Source organism: Copadichromis virginalis, linkage group LG10, assembly GCF_057382275.1.
Source record: "Copadichromis virginalis isolate Kocher_CV1m ecotype Utaka linkage group LG10, C_Virginalis_male_GT1.1, whole genome shotgun sequence".
Lineage (NCBI taxonomy): Eukaryota > Metazoa > Chordata > Actinopteri > Cichliformes > Cichlidae > Copadichromis > Copadichromis virginalis.
Genome location: NC_140627.1, coordinates 24,498,840 through 24,522,358, shown reverse-complemented (window position 1 = coordinate 24,522,358; position 23,519 = coordinate 24,498,840). Strand labels below are relative to the sequence as shown.

At 38.1% G+C, this 23,519-nt stretch overlaps 1 protein-coding gene across 1 annotated transcript in view; it reads left to right on the top strand.

The window, feature by feature from the left end:
* fstl4 (follistatin-like 4) overlaps positions 1–23,519 on the top strand; it is a 230,475-nt gene that overhangs the window by 171,822 nt on the left and 35,134 nt on the right. The window contains exons 7-8 of the mRNA XM_085470780.1: positions 16,019–16,185; positions 20,799–20,919. Coding sequence (XP_085326906.1) covers positions 16,019–16,185; positions 20,799–20,919 — 288 coding nt within the window. The remainder of the gene's footprint in view (positions 1–16,018; positions 16,186–20,798; positions 20,920–23,519) is intronic.

Below are 23,519 nucleotides of genomic sequence, written 5' to 3'. Positions count from 1 at the left end.
AAGATGCAAATGAGATTGTATTGGGAAATTCAATACTGGTGTATTACCCTTAAATGCCACATATAACGAAATTACAGTATGCAGTATGGGAGTGATATTTCAGACTCTACAGGCCTCAGTTTGCATGTAAAATGTTAAAGTTGATGACAGTGCAATTAGAAAAAGACTGGACAAGTATGGCTTGTTTGGAAGGGTTGCCAGGAGAAAGCCTTTCCTTTCTTAAAAGAACATGGGCAGCACACTTTCAGTTTGCAAACTTACAAACCACAAAATCTCTGGAACAAGTCCTTTGGACAGATAAAACCAAAGTGGACATGTCAGGCCATAAAGCACAGTACCAGTGGGTGAAAACCAAACACAGCATATCAGCACAAACACCTCATACCAGCTGTAAAGCATTTCTCTGTAAACAAAAGGTTTGTAGAGACATGTGTAAGGTAATCTGTCCAACAGCTAAAGCCTGGCCTAAATTGGGTCATTCAACAGGATAATGATTCGAAGCACAGCAGCAAATCTACAACAGAATGGCTGAAAAAGAAACGAATCAAAGTGTTACAAAGTACTGAGTTCTGACTGCAACCTGAGTCAAATTGTGGATGTTGTTTTTGAGAACACCTAACTTACACCAATCATTCTTGTGATAGTTTTACTCACGAAGTGTTACCGTTAATCACAAAGACCACTATGTGACTTGAATATGTGATGAAGTAATATAAAGTATGGATTTTGTATGTGAAGTGAGTGTTGCTGCAATTCTAAGTAAATTTGTGGAAGCAATTATGCTTTTTTGTGATGTGAGAAATGATACAAAGGTTGGTTGATGTCCTAAAGTGGATATTTTACCATGATGCAGGATGCACCCATATTTTAGACTAATTGGTAACCTCAGGGGTGTCAGTTAAGCAATTCAGCTACAATTAAAACAGTACGCCATTTCAAATCATTATACCGTATCGGTTTTTAAAATGCATTCAACTATATGAATAATTCCAATACTATAATACTATTTGAATATTTCCAAGTAAAAATAGAATTACTGGAATTCACAGAAATGCATATAGACTTCATGTACATAGCCGACTTTCTGTATTTGATATGCTCAGTGATTTATATTAAAAAGTGTAGTAAGTGCAGCAGCATAATGCCAGATAAGTGTTTCCAATTTGTCACACTGCAAAACACCATTAATTTAAAATGAACAATGAGGAGAATATAAATGAGCTCTACCTCTTCATTTGACAAAGGGTAGTGACAAATAAAAGAGATACAGTGTTTTTTCCTGATTATTTTCTTTGTCTTGTTAGATGCAAATTCTGTTTTTTTTGTTTCACTTTTTTTAAAAGAACAAAAAAACTACATATAAGAAAAAAAATGCATCTTTTTTTTAGAATGTAAAAAAAAAATTAAAATATAGTGTTCAGTATGCTCTCTTTACTTCAGTCTTAATCAAAGAGTCCATTGACCTATGTGGAGTGGTTTGTATGAAAAGATGCCTTCATGGGAGCTTTATGAAAACTGATGATTGGGCTTTCTTTCCTCCAGCCTGCAGCTCTAATCACAAATAATACTGGTTAATGTTTGCATTTGTATAAAATGCATAGACTCTGTAATTCCGTGCATGCACATTTAAAAACATACTTTTCAGTGTTCTTGTGTATACCCAGATTCACACAGTGTATCTCATTCTGCATTCTGTAACTGTTGAGGTGGACCTCCAGGTCAGGTCAAGCTGTGGCTCCTGCAGTGCAGAGTTCTGCTGCAGGCCACTAATCTCGCTCACCCTCCTCCTTCACAAGGCTGAAAAGGCTTTAAAACGAGAAAGACCACTTAGCCAGCTCTGTCAGAAAACTGCCAGTGGTTTACAGTAAGAGGCATAGCTGGGGAGGGGAGAGAGAGTGGGTTGAGAGGACTTTCCTTCTTCCATAAAGATGAAAGATTATCCAGATTGTCAGAGATTGTATGCCACTATCAGATGAGGGTATAGCTTTAATGAATGGGGTCTCATCCGACCAAATGAAGTATGGGAGATTAGCTCAAGACTGTCAGCTTGTTTCCATTAAGCCTTTCCGAGCAGGATGGATTTTTTTGGACTTTGAAAGTTAAAATGCCCTCGGTTTTATTAAACGAACGTAAAATTTCTTTCCGAGTTGTGTCTTAAGACTTTTAATTCTTCGTACATTTTCTTCTTGAAGTTATGCAAGCCACTTCATGCTGTTTGCCTAAAAGCAAAAATAACAGATGTAAATATGTAATAAAAATGTGATGGATAAATAAAACCTGCACATACAACAGTTGTATTAGTATTAGTTTGGCTTATAGAAAGCTTTGACTCCTCAAGCTCATAGTTATAGTTGAAATTCAATTACAACATACAATACAGTATTTTTGAAATATGAACTTTTTTCTCTCTGTTTAGACTGGAAAGCAATGTCCTCAGTTTTATTAAATTTTATTATGCAAATGTTTTTCAACACAATTTAGTGATGTCAAAAAGTGATGATATCCTCGACCTTCAGGGGTGATATCATAGAAAATATCTGATTCACTGTGGCGACGACCTTTACCTGCCCTAACAAGGACAACCTTGTGTGGATGTGGTTCTGGTAGTGGAATGAGCTTTCCAGATATTACGTGATTGGTTATTTAAATCCCAGCCCGTCCATGAGCTCAAGTGCCCACAAACCAGACACTGAAACCTAAGTTTCTTTCACTGGCAGGCGAGCACGTTGCATGGTGTGCCAGTGTGAAAATGCAAAGTGTTTCACAGAATGTCTCTTGGGTTAAAAGCTGCTACGTCATGGCAGATCATAAGCACTTACATTACCTCACTGGTGTAACCTTAGCATCCCGAATGAAGAATCCCCCCACAAGCAACAGAATGTATAGTATATATTAAAAAGTAGGGATTTGTGGTGTGGGCAGGCCAAGCCTTAGTAAAAAAAAAATGTCCATGAAGCCTCCAGACAGGCAATTAATCTGTTTATATTCCTGACAGGTTACTCCTGTCCTTAGGGGTTGAACAACACAGTAAAGAGAGTTCTGTCCTTCATTAGCAAACTGATGGCAGTTCATTATTGAGTTTTGTCCTTTGAATATCACCACCACCTTGCAATGCACACAGGTCCTCTATAGCTATGCTCACCTTATGTATGGACTCTGTAGTTGGCAGCCTGTTCCTGCAAAGCTGTCCATTAAAGAATGTGGGGGAGACAATGGTTTCCCTTTAAATGGTCTTGGAAACATGCTGTTCCAGAAGGATTTTGGAATTTCTCTTATATAACACTAAAAAATTTGACTTTTTTGTTAATATAAGTATGCAGACACATTTCTAAAGTATTCTAAAAGTATTTCATTATGCACTCCACACTGTATATAAATGCCACTTGTTTTGCACATGTCCAACTACTAACCTCTGTGTATTTTATATATTTTATTTTATTGTTTATTTAATTTGTAAAATAGGTATATATATATACACACACACACATGTAGAAAAACATATTTAGTATACACATCCAGTAATGCATACACTCTTATATTGTACATATATTTATTACTCTCATATTTAGCCATTGTTATATTTTGCTTGTTTTATGTTATTGTATTTTTGCACACCTCTGTTGCTTGTGAAGCTCGCACACAAGAATTTCACTCGCATGTACTGTACTAGTGTACCTGCACATGTGATGTGACAATAAAAGTGATTTGATTTGATTTTTGTTCAACCCACCGTTCCTTTTTATTTATTTTTAAAGAGATTTGACTGACCCGTTTCTGTTCTTGAACCCTCAGAGGTTTTTTTTTCTTCAATAAACTTAGAGGTAGTAATTTTGACAAACAGCACAGCTTCCAAGCAGCACATACCTCCCATTACTAAGAGTCCTGCTGCTGTGAAGTATCCTCAGCTCTATTTTTTAAATGGTTATGCAGATGCAGAAGGAAAATTGGCACAGCCAGATCTCCTACCCAACTAGCTCTAAACATATTGTTTTTAAATGCTAATTCCAACTTAGATTTCTACTATGCTTTTTTTGTTCTGTTTTTTCTTTCTTTCTTTGATCCTAACAAGGCTAGTTTTTTGCATAGTTAATGGGTCCTGTTGGAAAAGAAGCACTACTGTTGCTTTGCTAGTAAGTTGAGAGACAAGGAAGCACTTTAACTGGAAAGACAGGGAAGACAAAAAGACAAATTAAAACCTCTGAGAAGAGGAAGAAGTGATACGGAAAGGAAGAATGACAGGCAGCCGTAGAGTCACAAAGACATCAGGTAGGTGAGGCGCTCTGAAAAAGACAAAGACGGATAGAAATAGCCAAAGATGCAAAGACAGCATCACAGAGAAAATGAGGCGGTGGGTGGAAGAGAGAGAGCGAGAGAGATGGGAGAATTTAGAGAAGCAATGAGGAGTGGCTGCGGAGGATTCCTCTATACCTGTGGAGGAGATTAAGGGTCTACATCCAGCGTGATTAATGAGCTGGCCACTGATTGCTCATCCCCAGTCTCCCTCCCATGAATAATCACCACGCCAGCACTCCCAAAGAGAAAGCATGAATTTCTGCATGTGTATATGAGAGAGAGGAAGACAAAGTGCTTGTGTGTACATTAGATATGCAGCACATCAAGAGTATGCATATATGAGAGACATTAAATGAGCAGTATGCATGTACAATATGTGGAAGAGATGTGATATACACAGAATTAACTGAGCGTGCATAGTTATGTCTATATATACACAACATAACTCAGTGTGTCATTGTGCTTTATATGATGTATTTACTAATAGCTGCAGCCCACCTGCAGAGAGCAGCCCTCATATTGAATGCACAGTAAAGCACCAAGATCATTTGTACGCACCGTGGGCTCCCAGTGGGAGATCTGGCTCCCTACTTGCACTGTATAAACCCACTGGTGTCATTATGTTTGGAAGACATTATTACAGTTGATATTGAGGTAGCTCCCCTTATTATTTGTGGTGTATTGTGTGGGGGATGCTGCAAATGAGTGAGGACTGATTAATTGTAATATATATATATATATATAGTGTGTGTGTGAGTGAATTTAATTTACAATAATGCACATTTAACTGCTATTCTTGTCACTGAACCTTATTACCTACCTGTGTTTTATAAGTGGAGCTTAAAAGTTTTCATTGTTATAAAGATTTACTTAACAGCTCTACTTACCTGTATTTGTCTTAGTTTGTGTAGTTTAATTATACAGTGTATTTTTAATGCTTACATTTAAAATAGATAAATAATTTTTTCCCATATTTGGGAAATTATTTTGTTATAGTGGTATATGATACTACTAGCACTACTAACAATAATAATTATTTCAGAGTCAACTAAGCAAAATAGAATTTAAGTTGATCATTTTCTGCTAGACTGATATTGTATTACAGAGTTATTGCAAAAAGTATGAATTTATTTATTGCTAAAGGTGTCAAGGCCTTTTTCTCAATCATGCTGCAGATGTTAACAGGTGGCAGCATGTGTCACTCTGATTGGAAGTGCACTTTGCGGGAGGAAACCTGTGTTTATAAACAGTTTGACACACAAAAAAATGATTGTGCTTTCTTGCCCGATGGTCTAAGATTGCCTGTTGTCATGATTTATGATTGTTGCCTGGCAACAATCACTAAGAAAATCCATGTTGTTGTCTCTAAAAAAAAAAGAAAGAAAGAAAAAAATAATAACCTTAGTGCTTAGTTGCTTTGAATCCTTCAAGTTTCTGTGCCTAGTTTGGCAACTTTGCAAGAACATGTAGGAAGTGTGAAGGCTGGCAAATCAAGCCCACTTACTGTAGCAGCTGCTTTTCACTAAGCGATGAGCCTAATGATTAATGCCTGAATCTTAATTTACCAAATGAGTTCGAATGAGGATATTTTTTTTCAAGAGGGTCAAATATGAATAATCAAGTGTGTCGTGCATGTATTTGCATATATAACTCACGACAAGAGCACGATATAGTTGTCATGAGTGACACGTTACCCTGCTCCAAGGCAAGTAAACAATGACTGACACAGAGAGAGAGAGAGAGAGAGCACTTTGCTTTTTAAGGTATGAAGAGGCTCTGTGAGTGAAAATAAATACATTTATGTTTCTACGATGTGAACAATGCAAAACTGTTTGATTAACACACATTCTTAAAATAAAGTGAGTGTAAAAAAACATATATCATCACATTTGTTGCTAAGTTGGTTGTGGTAGTGTGATGGTCTGGGACGGCTTTACTGCTTCAGGATCTAGGGAACTTGCTTTAATTCTTGGAGCCATCAGTTCTTCTCTGTACCACAAAATAATGAATGAGAATGTCCGGTCATCAGTTCATGCAATGAAAGTCAAGCACACTTCCACTGCAGGACGGTGATCCAAAACACCACCAACACCAGCAAGTCCACCTTTGAACGGCTGAAAACAAGAATAATTAAATAAAACAACAAAGGTTATGGAGTTTCCTAGTCAAAGTCCAGACTTGAATCCAGTTGAAATACTTTAACATGAGCTTAAACAGGCCGCTCATGCCCTAAAACCCTCCAGTCTGGCTGACAAATGCAAAAAACGAAGGAATCAAGAAGGGGGTAGATAATTTTTTACGGTATTCTCTGCACTCATCGGTGGCCACTTCAGTCGTTTGCCTTCAAGTGGAGAAAAATTTAACTTGTGGGACCCTTGTGTTTAGTGTCATCAGCTGTTCTTATGGCCGTTGAAGTTGCCAGATGTAATGGACTTTATATGGCCTTTGGTCGTTATGTCAGTTTGAACTGCTTCCTTTGTGGACTGATATTGTAAATTCCTCTCCTCTTCTTTTGGTGCAGCCTTTTAGATGTTGAGCTATTTTTAATTCCAAGCTCTTTTGGTGCAGCAGTGTACTGTGGCCATTTATGTACCAAAAGTTCTGCTGATTTTCAAGGGATTTGTTTAGAAAATAGATGCTACCAGTGCACATAGATAAATAAATAAATAAATGGACAGACACGAACGCTTACTCAAGGAATACACCTGGTGCAAATCGATCAGGTCACTCCTGTGATGTCTTTTGCACAGCACCATGTATTATATATGGACTCTTTTATTTCAAAAGCTCACACTACTGGATACTCACTGCTGCTCTGGTTTCTGACTTCGTACCCTCTTTACATGTTCCGTGCAACTTAACATGGCTTCCATAAAAATATCAAATGCTATTTTAAGCAATGCAATGTTTCAGAAAAGCACTGTGGTGCATCTGGTATACACTGAGTTGAGCTAGTTGTGGAATTGGATCCAGTGTCCGGATCAGAGTTGGAAGATGACGTAACCACAAAGATTATAAAGTTAATTTCATAGAGATTTTTTATGAAACTGTTTGCCTTCCTTCCCATCCATCCATCCGTCCGTCTATCCATCCATCCAATTTCTGTTTTCTGTTTTCCTCCAGTGAGCCGCTCTGTGCACTTCTTTTCAACAGTAGCCTTTCGATCACCAGCCCACAATAATTTCTACCTCCCACTTCTGTAGATATCATCGTTCTCAAGCTTGTGAAATACTGACTCTTTTGCCTTCTGTCATTTGATGAGGTATTGTTGAAGTCTGTATTAAAATTTCACTCGGATTGTGCTTTGGGCAAAGTCTAAAACTGGGTGCACTCTTTTTAAAGTCAGTGAAGAGACTAAATTTTAGAATGGTGCATCAAATTAAGGAGATTCAGTTAAGATAATCGCATTACAGAATATTCTGTTTTCTAATAAAACACTGTTGAGAATTTCATGTCACAATAATTCAAAACGTTTCATCATTTGATTCTACTCTAATTTTAATAGTGCTCCCTTTTACTTGTGTGAATGGTGTCTAGGTCAAAACAATGAGGAAATAAAACTGAAATGTAAAAGGACTTTCTGATGTTTGGTGGGCTATCTTGTTAGCAAGTCATTTCAAACTAGAATGCGTCATAACATGATTACAGTTTGTGGGACACTGAAATTTTGAGGCTGTTCAAACAGTGGTTTGGTACAGACGGGTGGTGGAAAAAAAATCAAACCCTTGACCTCTAAAGTGATGGCGTTATGCTCTCTGTGTACCATTGGCCCACTCACTCGCAGAGACTCATGGAATCATGGCACACAGACACGTGGTATGTCATGGTTCAGCGTCTCATTTCACACTTTAAATTAGCTGGAGGAATGTGGAATATTTTCTCTTCTTACCTACACTTAGCTACGTAGACATTGTTTGAAACACAAATTAAGTAATCTAAACAAAACTTTGCATAATGTGTGTCTGTCAGCTTATTTTGTGTTTCCTGGCCTACTCGCATGGCTTCTCATGTCCCACTCCTTCCCCTATAACCCTGATTCGATATGTCTTTATCTTCTTGCTGTGCACCTCACCACCTCCACTGTTCCATCTTCGGACTTATCCTCTAAGAAAGACATTCGACTTCTCTGCTTTGTGGCCTGATATCTTAGTGGTCTCATAGAAGTAGGTTGAGCTTGCCCTAGGAGCTCTTCTACGTGCTCAGCATCAAATTGTTCTCACACACACGCACAATGTACAGTTTTACATCTTTAAATTCATTGCCGTCTTTCATCGTAGATTTTTTTTACTTGGTTTTCTATTGGCATTTCATCTCAAGTTCCCTTGTTTCTTTTCACATTTGTTTTATTTTCTGGTTTAAACCCTTGTTTCTGTATTTGTTTCTTGCAGTATTTGGCCTCACTCCTTCTCTGTTCTCTCACTCCTTTTATTTTTTTTATTCATGTATATCCCTCCTGAGCTTGATACAGGAAACTTCCCTGTCAGCTGATCCATAGCTCGGTTAGCAGGGATGATCGATCAGAGGAGCTCCTGAATTCCCCAGAGTGTCAATTACTAACTTACATATACGTTAGGAGCTATTTTGGTAAAAAGGAAGGGAGTGTAGGAATCATTAACTAGCTAATGTCATGACAACCTTTCCCAGTCAGCCGGGGCAGAGTGGGCACTGCCTGTGGATATGCAATTTGTCTGGGTCATTTGAGAACAGGACAGAGCATGGGAGGCGTTTTTTAAAACTGATTTTTATAGGGTCCCACAAAAGGCAGAAATAATGTTCATAGTTAAAATAAACATGGGTGTAATTCATTATCCTGGGACTGGATGTTTTTAAAGTGCACTTTGAAGTGGCAACTGAGGCTTAATCGTTGGCTAGATTTTTAGCTCTTTTTACTTCAAGCACAAATAAATAGTTATATATTTTCCTCCCCAAGGTCAAAATTGACATTGTTCTGAAATTACAAAATAAATGAAAAAACAAAGAAAAAAAAGCTTATACATTGTCAAACTCACCAAAATTTAAACTATAAAAATAGTAGAAACACAAAGTTTTCTCGCTTTGTTCCACATTTTTCCATTAAATTCAGGGATTGATTGCCTGTTTGAGTTTTATGCAGGTAAAGATGAACATGTGATGACATAGTTAAGGTTTTTAAACGAAATATAGATGTTGCATTAAGCAACAGTAAGCAACCAACAGCAAACTGTGCTAATATGTATTTTTTCTAAGGCACAGCCCATATTATTTCTGTATTTTTGTTGGAAAAGTTTAAAAACTATTTACAATCTCAGTGCATGCAAGCAAAATGATTCACTTCTGGCTACCTTACCCAGAATAAGGGCATGTCCCAGATATCTGCGCTGGAGTAAAACTATTAGTTTTATACATGTATACTGATGATAGTACAGAGATGTACTGGGCCATATTTCACAAAGCAGGTGTAATGTAAACTCTGAGTTTGTTAACCTTGAAATTAGGGAACCTCTGGGTTTCTGGATTAATCAGTCGCCAGTGTAAGAACAGAGACTGTGATTACATCACAGATTTATTATCAGCTCAGAATCAAATCAATAGGCTGCATCTTTCTAACTCTGTAACTCTGTGGACAGAGCAGCTAAGTTGTAAGCCAATTCCCTAGCACTGAAACATGTAGTGTCAATCACTGTTTAAATAAAGCTTATATATATGAAGCTTTAGACATATAACATACTAATCAACTACCAACCACTCGTCATGTTGGAATGATTGACACTGATGGAAAAATGTCTGTCACAGTTGGCGATTGGAGATTATGTGAACATTTGAGGGAATATTTGTCTGAAATGACTAAAACTGGACTAAATGTAGTTTAAAGTGGTTTTTAAAAGCAGGCTGCAGACAGTTTGATTGTATTCTGACTGGATTTCATGTTGAAATATGCTGGCATGTTGTAATACACTTATTAAATCAAGCAACATTTTAAAAGGTCCGATGTCTGAAAATTCAAAGTGAAAACCTCAGCATATTTTCCACTGAAAATCCCCGAAATGAGTCTTGCTGGGTTTAAATAATATGGCAGGCCAACAGAAAACACATCTTTTCTGTTCGATCGATATTTCTCTTTGGTTTCTATTGATACACATTCATGTTCATTAGTCAACTGTATTAAAATGGAGGCTCTTCTCTCTTTTGTTGTCACGGTGAGTCGTGTTATCGGAGCTCCATTAATAATGGCTTTCTTTCTCTACTCACGGATGAGTTTAAGTCAGGGTCAACATACTTAGAATTGATTGAAACAACTCTGTTGAGTCTTTCTGTTTATAGCTAGGCTCTGAGTTTGTTCAGAGTGTGTTCTGTAATAGGTCCATGGTCTGATTCAACTCCATAAACAGGCTTAGGTCTTGGAACAATACACCTCACCTAATATGATCTAAGATGTATTCTACATGCAGGTCAAAAAAGAAAACAGAAATCATAAAACACAAAATGTAAAACACTGACCTTTTCAGCTATCAGAACTTAGTGACTCTGATATTCAGATTTATCTTTCTTAATCCTTTCTTAATTTAGCAACTGGTGAAAGAAAAAATGTTTTCTTTTTTTAAATTTATATGCATGCATGTTTGCAGTACCTATCCATCCTAAATTATGAATTTTGTCACGGAAACTCAACACAAACTCCATTTGCCTTACTCACACGTGCACATTGGATGCCTGTGTTGAATGTAGTGCGTTGTCCTCCTGTAGACTAGTCCACAAATTTAAGAAGGCTCACTAAGGGTATTGTCTTCACTTCACTTCACTTCATTTTAAGCATATGTTGTATTGGAGAAAATGATGTTTAAATATACTGCTTTATCCGTATCATTACCTGCTCAGTCTTAGGGAGTTTGGGGGCCTTGATACATGAATTTGGGTCCAGTTTAAATCAGATTTTCCAGCAGATGTTGTGCCTGAGTATCACATTTCAGTTCTAATGTTGCTTTAGTTTTTACCTCTCAGGAAGAAAAGGCTGATGGGATATTGTCGTCACCCCAGCATGCAGGCTTGGCATAGACACCCAAGTTTGTTCAGGCCATAACTTGAGAAAGAAGCACCCTAGGATTTTCAAACTGATATCATGGGTGCAAGTTCAGGTGTTAATGGCCTCCAACTCAAGGTCAGAGGTCAGGTTTTCTAAAAATCTTGTGAATGCAATAAATCAAGAACAAGGTGACGTAGGGTTTTGAAATTGATACCTTAGGTGCATCTAGTATTTTATTATTATTATTATTATTATGTTTTGGTACTTCATTACCTTTTTTTATGTACAGTGGTCCATCGCTATAACGTGGTTCTCTCGGCCCCGCTGTTTCGCAGATCTATTTTGGTGCAATTTTGCTCTTCCTCTTACAGCGCACATTGTGTTGTGCGTCCTGATTGGCTGTAGACCACTGTCAATCAATCTCATGCCGTGTCTCCTGCACGAATGCATTCAGCTTGTCAAATTTACATAAATCTTCTATCGCTAGCAGTGTGACTCTGAAGTGCTGTACGGTATGTTTGTAAGTTTTTTCCCCAACAAACACAATAATGTCGACGAAACAGGTGCCTTTGGTTTCTATAATACTGGACTTATTTTTCTACAAAGGTTTGAACTTTGAGAGTGTTTAAACAAGAGAACAGTGTGAAAATGTTCTAGCCTGTCTGAGAAAAGTGTATGAAGTGTGTAGCGAGGGGTTTTACAGCCTTAAAGCATCTATAATAATTGTAAAAATTAAAGCTGGCTACTTCGCAGATTTCACCTATCGCGGGTTATTTTTAGAACGTAACTACCGCAATAAACAATAGAACAATGTATAGACTTATTTTGTGTGCATCACTGTATGTATCGTTTGTACTGAGTGATCTTGGGCAAAAGAGATTTAAAGTCTCTAGAGTGCTGTGTGGGTTTTTTTTCTGGTTAAATTACAGTCAAATTAAAAAACAAAAGTAATTCTGGGGTCTTATAATGTGAAACCGTGGCTCTGATCCTGATCTGATAAATTAATTCAGCTCTGCCTTTTAACAAGTCCCTGTTAGTCGATGTGCAAAAGTGACCATAGTAACACCTCATGCCAAATGGTCTGTCAACACAGGGGGGACCTGTCTGATCAAGCAGCTTCACAAGTTGCTGAAGGTGTTGTGAATGAGGAACAGCATTGCTTTTCAAAGCAAGAGTGCTGAAAAGTGGGGTCTGCCTGTGAACATAAAACCAAAGTTGCAATGTGTGACTGTCATCTAAAGCTCATTAAAGGTGTCTATTTCCTGTAACTCTTCAGAAGCCAACTTTCAAGTATCTAAAGACTTTAATTACAGCTTAAAACATTTAAAAAAAATTCATTAATGACTCATTTCCATTGGAAAATGACATTAAAGCAATCATTATGATTTGTAATTATTATTATACACCAATTTTTCCCCTTGCACACAAAGGCAGAGGTTTTTCTGTCTCTTCTTGGTCTCTTGACTGTAATCTCAGCAGGTTGAGTAAGGATGGGCTCAGAATTAATTTCACGGTGTCACGATTAATTTCACAACTAGTCCGTCTTTCATAGGTCTTTTTTTTTACCATGGTGTTTCTGACAGACATTAAAAGTGATGACTAATATATCAGCCGCAATGTTAAAAGTTTAGATTGACCTCATATGATGATGTTTGGCAGAAACATCTAAACACAGCCGCCGATGGATTGACGGTGCATTTTCTATTTGATTTGGTTTGCAAACAGCAAGGTAACTGCCTTGCTTTAGGGCTTCGAAGGTTATCTTTTCACCGCTGCCATATTGCTTTCTGACAGGATGGATTGAAGGTATTCATTCCAAAACGAGATAAAAACAGTGCTATCTAAAATTCACCAACCTATACCTGATGTAGTCCTCAAACAGAGATTTAAGTACACAAACACAGCATACTAGTGCAACCAGTTTTCTTATTTTCCCCTTTTCCTCAGTACGCAGTTAGTTCTTATAGCAAGAATTTGTCTGTGGAATTAAACTGATTACAAACTTGGAGTTAACAGCCTCAATATGCAGTTATGCTGAAAAGAAAGAACATCCTAATCCATTTTCTGGTTTTATCTATTAGGACATATCACGTCATCTGGTCTTTATTAAATTTCAAATTATTTAAAACCAAACTCTAGTGGACAACAACTCGTGACAAATAACAAAAACTGCCAAAATGAAGAAATAGAGTCTGAAAAACTAATACACACCGTGATTTAGGAGCTTGTGGAGACGCCTTTGGCAGCAACAAGTTGCAGCAATTGTTTTTCGTATGATTTTATCAGTACCTCGCATTGATTTGGAGGAAAATTTGCACACTTTTGTTGTGCACAGCTCTCTTAAGGCTACAGGACGTCAGCCAGGTTAAGGTTTGGACTTTGGCTCGGCACTTGCATCACCTTGATTATTTTTTGTTTTTAGCTGATTTGCTGCTGTGTTTGAGGACCAGATCTTTGATATTATATCTTGATAAGGAAATCTACGAGTGTGTGTTAAGTCAGTTACTAGACTACAGTTTATTGCTTGTATAAACTGTAGCTGTTCTGCACATAATTCATATTAATTACATTTCATAAATGAACATGGAGACTTTTTAACTCTACCCTTAAATAATGTATTGATGGTTGCGTCTGTCTTAAGAGTGAGCATTCATTGCATAAACACACAGCAAGCTACACAGGTCTTGCTTCCAATGCACTGTATTAAATTCAGTGTGAGCAGTGGTCTACTTGAAATTCACTGTACCACCTGAAATCACCCCTCCAAGCCATGTCAGATCAATGCATTTCATCCCTCATCTGTCCACATGGCACTCAAAGCCTGTTCTGCCACCCAAATTACTGATCTGCTGAATTATAACTTTGTTGGACCTGGCAGTGTACTGTACCCAAGGCATTCTGAAATATCACTGACAGACCGAGCTGTCAGCATGGATATATCTATCATCTGGAGAGCTATGTGAAACAGACAGCTAATATCCCGGGGTCTTTTACAACAGGGTTTGTCACAGTCGGATTCCAGACAAGCAAGTTCCCCAAGAAACATTTCAAAGTCTCTTAGCCATCTCGTTGAAGTCTGTTTGGACAATGAAATATTGTTCCTGGTGGATGTCAAAATGGCGATTTGTTGTGATGCTGGCCTCACCACTGTTATTCAGTCAGGAATTTAGGAGTGTTCTAGTCTTTTTCTTCATGTAGGTCTATGTGTTATGATGCTGCATGTTATGATAGATTGAATACATGGAGAGGAAGCTGAAGTTAGGAAACTTTAATCATTTTTTTTCTCTACAAGCATTCGGATAGCTGTGATAGCAAAATGTCAGGTGTGTAAAAATATGTCATCACACTAAGTTTAGTTTATTCTTAATCAGTTCCTCAACATTTTTTTGGATCTAAAAGAAGCTCCATGGCAGGCAGATACTTTCAAGTTTGTAATGCTTCACTAATTTTAGCAGCTGCAATAAATAAATGACACTACTGTCAAAGTCGGGCAGTAACGCGCTGAATAACAATTACACTAGAAACCACTGTTAGATGCCACAGAACATGAAAGAGAATATCCATAAATCTATTGTTCGCTAATATTGGTAGAAAAAGTAAATGAATTGCAATGGTGTCTAAATAAATGTTGCTTTTACATAGGTCAGGAAGTCTAATGGACTCAAATTATTCCTTATATTTAACTATATTAACTACCTTATATTTAGCAATGTTTAACAATTAAAATATGCTAATTAGTCTGTAATATTATGTGATTGCATTTGGTCTTTAGCGTCATCAGGGATTCCAGTAATAGTATTTTTTGTGTGTTTTCGCATCAGTGTATCCTCAGTGTGATACCCTTTCTATAACTATTTCAGTGCTGCAAAGTCATGTAACAGGATCAGTTGATAAAATCGTGTGTGTGTGTGTTACACATGAGGTGATTAGCTGATTGTTGCTCTCAGTTGGCTCCACTGAGATTTTTGTCAGGTATCTGTGTTACTTACATTTATTGAATTGTTTCCTGAGCCAGTATTGACGTGGGATCACGTATCATGTCAGTTGTGACTCAAATGAATTGCAGATACACATAATATCTTTTGGCAGCAGGCATACATGCATCAACTTTAAACCGATACAAAAACTGGAAAGCAAATGATGAGGTGGTGTGGTGCAATACAGGCCACACAATATATTTAATAGTTTAAAATACATGTTTCGTGTTATAACATATCCCATGACCCAGACTACATTTAAGACAGTACAAAGTATATGATGAAGCTTTTGGATTCAAAGTCTTACTGGGACCATGTAGATTTGGTGCCTGGCCACACATCTTGGCGACAGATACTATTTATAGCGCCAGCGGGAACAGAGAAGAATAATTCTTAATTTGCCGTAAAGGTGAATTGAATTGGACGGCCATTTCAATGAACATAAATTTCCCTTAATGAGAAGAATGATATTTGGCTGGCTGCGTGTCCTCTGATATGTGGCCTTTCTTCATACTGCATATCCTTCACAGCCGGACAGCTGTTTATCCTCCTCGGTCCACTTGTAATGAGATGAATGCTTAGAAATGTGTTCAGCTTGGCTATAGTTCCAATTCATCAGCACTCATTCAGATTTGTGATTTTTCTCGTTATTTCTCCATCTTCCCCTTTTTCTCAATCCTTTCTTCTTACTGTTGTCTCTTTCTCTGCCAACCGCAAATTATTTTCCTTCATGCTCTCATTTGAACAGAGGTTGTCCAGCTGAGCCTGGCCGAGGACCAGCGAATCAGCGTCTCCACAGTAACAGTGGGCCTAAGTGCAGTCCTCACCTGCGCCATCCAGGGGACGCTGCGCCCACCAGTCATCTGGAAGAGGAATGGCATCATCTTAAACTTCTTGGACCTGGAGGACATCAATGTGAGTTCATGTCTTTTTCCTTGGCTGATGTAATTATTTGTGGTTGTTGGTGCGCAACTGCAAACTACACAACTACAAAGTCAAGTTGCTGGTTCTTTATGGCTATAAGCAGTTAAAAACTGAGGTTGTTTGATTTTTATTGGCGGATAAGGTTTTGTACATAAACTGCTTGTGTAAGTCAGGTATTATATATGGAAGCCGTTTCCACCACTAAAAAAAAAAGAATCCATAAGTCAAAATTTTGAGTTGTTTTCTTGAAATTTTGATTTATTAACTCGAAATTTCGAGTTAGCGCTGCCAATCAGTAATCTATGTGAATGACGTCATTTCCTTGTTACCCGGAAGCTGCAGCCCTCAGCTACAAATGCTACAGCTAAGCTACCAGTATTATAGCCAATCATGAATGCACAGATTGCTGAGTATTTTCAGCGTTGCTTCACAAATGATGAAATCCTTGTGTCATTAGCTGAATCACATGGAGTTGCTATCAGCAAACGTACTCTCAAAAGTGCCAATTTGTTACAATCTGGTTTTGAGTGCGCATTCCTTTGTGCCATATCCTTCCGGGTAACAAGAAAATGACGTTATTCACGTAGATTACTGATTGGCAGAGCTAACTCAAAATTTTGAGAAAATAACTCAAAATTTTGAGAAAATAACTTGAAATTTTGAGTTATGGATACTTTTTTGTTTCTTTTTTAGTGGTGGAAACGGGCTTCCATAATTATAAGCTGTTGTAGTAGAAGCAAGCAAAAATTTACCACCTACTTTTCATCTGCTTTGTTTCTTCTGACCATAGATACAAATATTTGATTCTTCAACTGCCAGTTAATTAAATGTCTTTACCATCTATAGTTGCCAACTTTCTGTTTGCTGTGTATCTACTGTTGAAAATGAGGTTGAGAGTTCTATGAGCGATCTGTGTAAATATAAAAACATATTAGTAAAACTGTGCTGGTTAAAATTCCCAGGCACTCATGAGGAAACTCTCTACAATTACATAAGTCCTGTAGTTACTTTATAAAACATATTTATCAGTCTTGACATCGACTTAAATAGAATGCACACGCACAACCTTAAAGCATGTGAGCGTGTTTGTCTGCCAAAGGTTCTTCTGAGTGGACCGCCTAATTAATATTTGGTAAACTTCAGCAGCATGGGGGCACAGTCGGGGGGCTCTTCACATGGATTGAAACCAGAAAGTCTATTAACACTATTTAAAATTAGAAAATCACATCGCTGCTGTAAAAGCGTTAAGAGTTCTGGGAGTTTTTCAGTTAGTCTCTAATCACTAGCATATTGTTTTCTTTTTGTATTCACACACTGCTTGTGATACTTATAAAATGCTCATCGGGGATCTGAAATGATGGAAGGTGTGCAGAGAATCCCGTGCTCTTCATTTAACGGAACCTCTTATCACGCGACCCCACCTAATAATCCACCAGCATCTGAGAAACCAAAACAGGGCAGGACGGGGACAAAAATCAAGGAGAGGAATTAAATAAAGAAAACAACGATTCCCTCGCACCCTCCATGAAATGGTGCAATTATACCTCGCTCAGTGCTTAATGAACTATGTCGCCATGCTCCTGTTTAGACACATCTGCACAGGTGACAGCGCAGTGCCGGCCTTGCTTTATCCACAACCGGATCACAATTCACTAATTGCATGTTAATGAGCAGCCTTGTTGGTCCGCTGTGATGATGAGCGGATAAACAATGTCAAGTGTTGAGGTGGAGACTGGAGGAGAGGTGATGGCAACAGAGGTCCCTTGGGGTTTTTGACCGGGCATAATGAATTTTCACAGAGCACAGTGATCTAAATGGTGGGAGAGGAAGCTTGAGTTTGTTTGGCTTCCTTTTTAGTCACTCAAATCAAACTTGAAGCTTAAAAACTAAATCCCAGAATTAATGAAAGGGATAACCTCTGCGTGTGGAGCTTCTTAATATTTTGTGTTATTCTGCACACACTGGATGTCGGTGCCAGAAAGAACAAGAGAAATTGCATACTTAATGCAACGTGCCAAGTTTTTGTGGCCAACTGGTCAATTAAGCTAGTTTGGACAGCCATCTCTGGAGATTAAGTGACTTCCTGGCTAAACGAAAGATAAAGAAGCCATTAAGTAATGAAAATGTAGGCATCCAAATAAATTAGTTCATAAAGGGCTAAAGGTAAATATTCAAGTTTATGCTAGGATTTTGTATCTCATTGATGCAGGGTATATTTCATCTCAACATGTGCACATGTTCTTGCAATTTATACAGGACTATAATAGAAATCTATGCATTTAATATCCATATGCAGGGCAGCTTTGAATAGATTTTCCAAGGCAAACTTCCCTTTAAACCTCATATGTAAGAACAGTTAAATTGCATCAAAAAAGGGCAGGGTGTTAGAAACAAACACAGATCTATTGTCTTTTTGAGACTTTTTATTTTTATTGTGTAGCATTTTGTACAAGTTGATTTGGACCACAGTGGTTCTGTGAGGTGACCAGCGAAAGGAGGGACGGGACATTACTCTCCTGTCGAAGTCCTTTCAGCACACCTTTCTCTCCTGTTGAGCTGTGCAGAATGGAAACAGGATTGTTTTCAGAAGTTTTATTTGATAGTTTTTGAAGTAGTCCTGCTCTCTGGCATATATAACCTCATTGAAACCAGAAAGCTGAGCCTCTATCACAGTCAGTCTATTCTTCTTCTTTTTTTTTTAGCTTTGCCCATATTTTTCTCTTTCAGTTGAGCTTCTTTCTCAGTGTTTTCACCAGCGATCACAAAAAAGGCATTTCACATTTTGTGCCCCCAAAAAGTAACGCACTGTGTATATGGGTGGATTCAGTTTTCAGTTCATATGAAGTGCTGCGATAGGAAACTGATTATTGGGAAATGAAATTAGCTATATTTCATCAAAAAAAAGTTAATAGAGAGCTTCCATATGCATATGCATTGCTAACATGTATTAAACAGATATAGAAGCAGATACTTACTTCTACTACTACTATAGTACTACTCGGCTCTATTCTGTATATCAAGGTAAATTAATGATGATTATCATTAGAGAACAAACCAAAGGAGACTCTGATTTAGTTTTGCATGTGAAAGGAATAATTTCCGCGAGTGATTTAAGATCTATTAATTTGAATGTGGCCACTGACCATCTTTCTGTGTAACTCTGGGACTGCTCTTATTATTCAAGTGTGTAATTTTCCTTGAATAGTAATAAAACCCTGTAATTTTTCTCCAACACCTTTTTTTAATTCTGTGTCCATGTGTCATCAGCACATTTCACAAACTCAAAGATTAACGGCTAATACAATTACGTTATGATGAGGTTTGCAGGCCAGGTCTCTCCCATTTATTCTTAGGCAGTAATAGCACCAGCTACCCAGAGACAATGCAGGCTTGGTCATCACCATGTAAATGTTTTAGTCAAAGATGAAAAACGGGGTTTTAATTTATTTTACCTTGGACTTGAATTGTTTCCTCTAAAAGAAAATCTTATATTTAACCATTACGATGTCTGCCCAGTTGCACTACAGTCAAGTGGACCTGCAGAGCATTGCATCAACACATGTTAAGCCTTATGGTTTACATTTTAGTGCCTAAGATCACTCATCTGTGATATGACCCGTATCACAGATAAATGTGACTTACTTTGAAGTTTACAGCCAACCAAAACATAATTTCAGCTGACAAACTGAAGATAAAATCCAAGGTACTGAGTCAGTTTTAGGAGACCGCCATCCTCAGTCCCTTGTTTTTTTTTTTTACTGTACTACAGTCCTACTTTGCAGTCTGAGTGGCCCATTCAGTTTTAATTGTCCTTGCCAGTGTAGCGCTGTCTCTTCTCTTAATTGTAAATCCTGAACTTGAAAGGCTGCCTAAGTTCCTCCATCTATCTTACGGGAAAATCATTTCACATTTTTCCTGTCACAACGCCGCCCCCTTGTCAGGTCACATTAATTTCTAGAGCCCTCAAAAAAGGAAAAGAGAAAAGGAAGAGCTGCCATTTGTGGTTTCCATGTCATGACAGAGCTGCATCAGGACATCTGCTCTGCCACTTGGTGGGACAGCAAACTATTTAATGCCTTAATCCACCCTAAGCTGTGGCTGGAAACCCCCTGGTGACTGTCGCATGCTGCACCAACAACAACCCGCTCCATTCATCAACCTAATGGGCTTTATATTTTTAACCCTTGCCATTTATCAGGCTGAGGCAGTGTGATGAGGGAGAGAGGAGGATCAAATTCCCTGTTGCCTGCTTCAGCTCAACAGGGAAACCGTTGATTCATGGTCTCTCGTCCTTTTCGCATCACTCTTTTTCTCTGCTGTCTTTTCCCATCACTCCCTGCTGTTGTGTGCCTGCTTTCTCTGTTCCCTTCAAGCATCCCTATTTATTCTATCAAGATACCTTCATTTTTCCACCTCACTCCCCGTGGATGTTTTCTGCACCCCATTCTTCACCGGTATTCCCTCTCCAACACCTCCCACTCTTCTTTTTCCATCTTTAATTTTCCTCCCGCTTCTTCCTTACTTTTCACGCCCTCTCACCGCATTTGCCTTTTTGCCTCTTTTCTCACTTAATTTTACTCATCCATCTCTTCCCTCTATCTCAGGACTTTGGGGACGATGGCTCCCTGTACATCACTAAGGTGACAACCATCCACATGGGAAACTACAGTTGCCATGCCTACGGCTATGAAGACCTCTATCAGACACATGTGCTCCAGGTGAATGGTCAGTAGTAGCTCATTTCTTACTTACAGTGGTGATGTGGACAAAATTCTGGGAAAAAAATTGATGGCATTTAGTGTTTGGATATCATCAGGAAGTTGTCTTGCTGGTCTCACATCAATTTAGTAGCATAACAATGATTCCAAAAGTACAGCAAAGGTTGTAATGAACTGAAAAAACTTTGTGTGTTGCATCATTTTTTGTCTGTCTTGTTAGTCTGTTTATCTGGAGCTAGGGCTCACCATCAAATAATGTTCCCAATAACTAATCATTCTGTTCAGGAAGCTATTTAATGAAGATTTATCTATTCCAGTGTTTGTCTAGCAAACGTCAAACAAATAAAAGTGTTTGCCGGACGAAGAACAAAAAGCAAAAGATATCAAATTTAATTTCATATATGACAAAAAAAGGCAAAACGCAAAGATGAAGTGTCTTTTAAGTAGCATGGTTCATACAAGAGCTTCGGGAGACAAGGGCACACGGAGCATTGCATCAAAGTAACTCTTGCCAAAGAGCAAAACATAATTTCATATTAGGCTGCAAATGAAATGTGAGTGCATGCAGCCTATTCAGCTGATTCTGTGCAGTGGATAAAAGCTACTTACGTTGGTATTCATATTCATATCAAAGCGCTGCCTCACTCATTATAATTACCGAAATTAGAGTATTCGTCTCTGCTACTGTTATACTTTACTCAACATCTCTCGAAAGAAAAACCTGCGAGAAAGTTTAAAGCTCCACACCTGTAGCACAACAAAGGTGACCCCCTTAAACTGTGCTTTTGTTTTTGAATCTGAATGTATTCAGCCTCAAACGCGGAATACAAATGATTAAACTAAGCCTCTTCCGATGGAGGGATCACAATGGGTCCTTTTTTTGTCTTGTTTTTGTTTTGGTATTTTTTGTGGAATCGTCGGAAAAAAGGAGGGAGGGGGAGTGATGTGAAGGGAGTCATGGAGACAGACAGGGGGACTGAAGGGCGAGTGATCAGGAAAGAGCAATTACCAAATGTTTGTGTTAGGGATTCAAGGTATTTCAAATAAGATATGACAAGGTGAGATAAGGTGCATTGGAAATGAGCCAAGTGCCACATTATACTAAGTGGGCGGTTTGTATCCTGTTGTGCTTTCTTTTCTTTGGTGAGAGGAATGATGATATTGCAGCTTTAGTATTGGTGAAGTAGCCGTGGCCGTACCCTGTAGTATGACAGTATAAGAGAAGTATATATGAAATCTTTGACATTAATAATGTCAAAAAGTTAAAAACATTAGTAATGTTGAAAGAAGAGAAAGGGTTGGTTTAGTTAAGTGCTGTTTTGGTAATGAAACAGAACAGTTAACGTCACATACAGACTATATTATAGATACTTTTGGCAAGAAGGAGTTCATCATATGTTTGTTTTGTAGGATGATAAGGCAGGTCATTACAATGTTGGATTTGAGGTAGACAAACAATACTGTGCAAAAGTCTCAAGAAACTCTTTTTAACCTTTATACTTTGTGAGGAAAACAACACAGAGATTCGGTGATTTATTCAAACGTCTGCAAACATACATGGAAACACAGTATATAAGGCAAAAAACAGAGTTTGGACAATTGTAAAGAGCGTGGAAGTCAATACCAAAACTTGGAGGTCTTTAGGAATTGTTCTCCAGGCTTCTTAAAAGACATTCAAAGCTCCTCTTTGGAAATTGGTTCTTTTGTGTCAATCTATGACTTGTATTGTTCCACTGTGTGTTTCCCTATCCAGGTATGCTTTTACTGCATTGCCAGTGTGTTTGGAATCACTGTCATGCTTAAAAACAGAAGCTATTGCTAATCAGATGCTTTCCAGATGCCATTGTATGGTGGATCAAAATCTGATGCAGATTTTCTATATTCGTAACTCCATTAACCTTGACAAGGTCACCAACACCACTGCCTGAAACACAGCACTGAGACCATTTCTAGGTTCTAGAGGCATGGGCGACCAGTAAAGAGATCAAGTGAAGGGCCAGATGCATCTGTCGGGTCCTTTGTGAGGTCTTTGCTAAAAAATTTTCATGTTTCTTAAGAACATGACTTTCAGATACTGATCATCTACTGAAGATAATTCTTCAATGCGTTGTGAGGACACACTACACGCCATGCCAAAATATGCCAAATATTTAGATATTTGAATTACCTTATTGGCCAAAAACACTATTTTTTTCCTGTCAGACTGCTTTGTCATTTTTCATAGATTCAACAAAAGAAATTATGTTCTTTTACAACAGGCTGCAAAATAACAAGAGTGCCTAAAGATATCATTTAAAACTGGTTCTTGGCTACATTTTCTGGATGCGTAGACACAACACTGATTCATCCCTCGAGTTACTTGCCTTTTTTGAAAGATTACAAGAACGTCTGGCTCTTTGAAAATGAAAAGAACCAAAGGGTGGCTCAAGACTTTTGCACAGCACTTTAAACACAGGAACAGGAGAGAAAAAGAGCTATAAGGGGTAACATTTAAAAAATGAGGAAAGCTGAATGGGAGAGGTGAGTAAGCTCCTGGAGGAAGGGTCTGTCAGAATTTGACAGCTGGCCCACGGTGCAAAATGTGCAAAGCACAATAATCCGAAAACA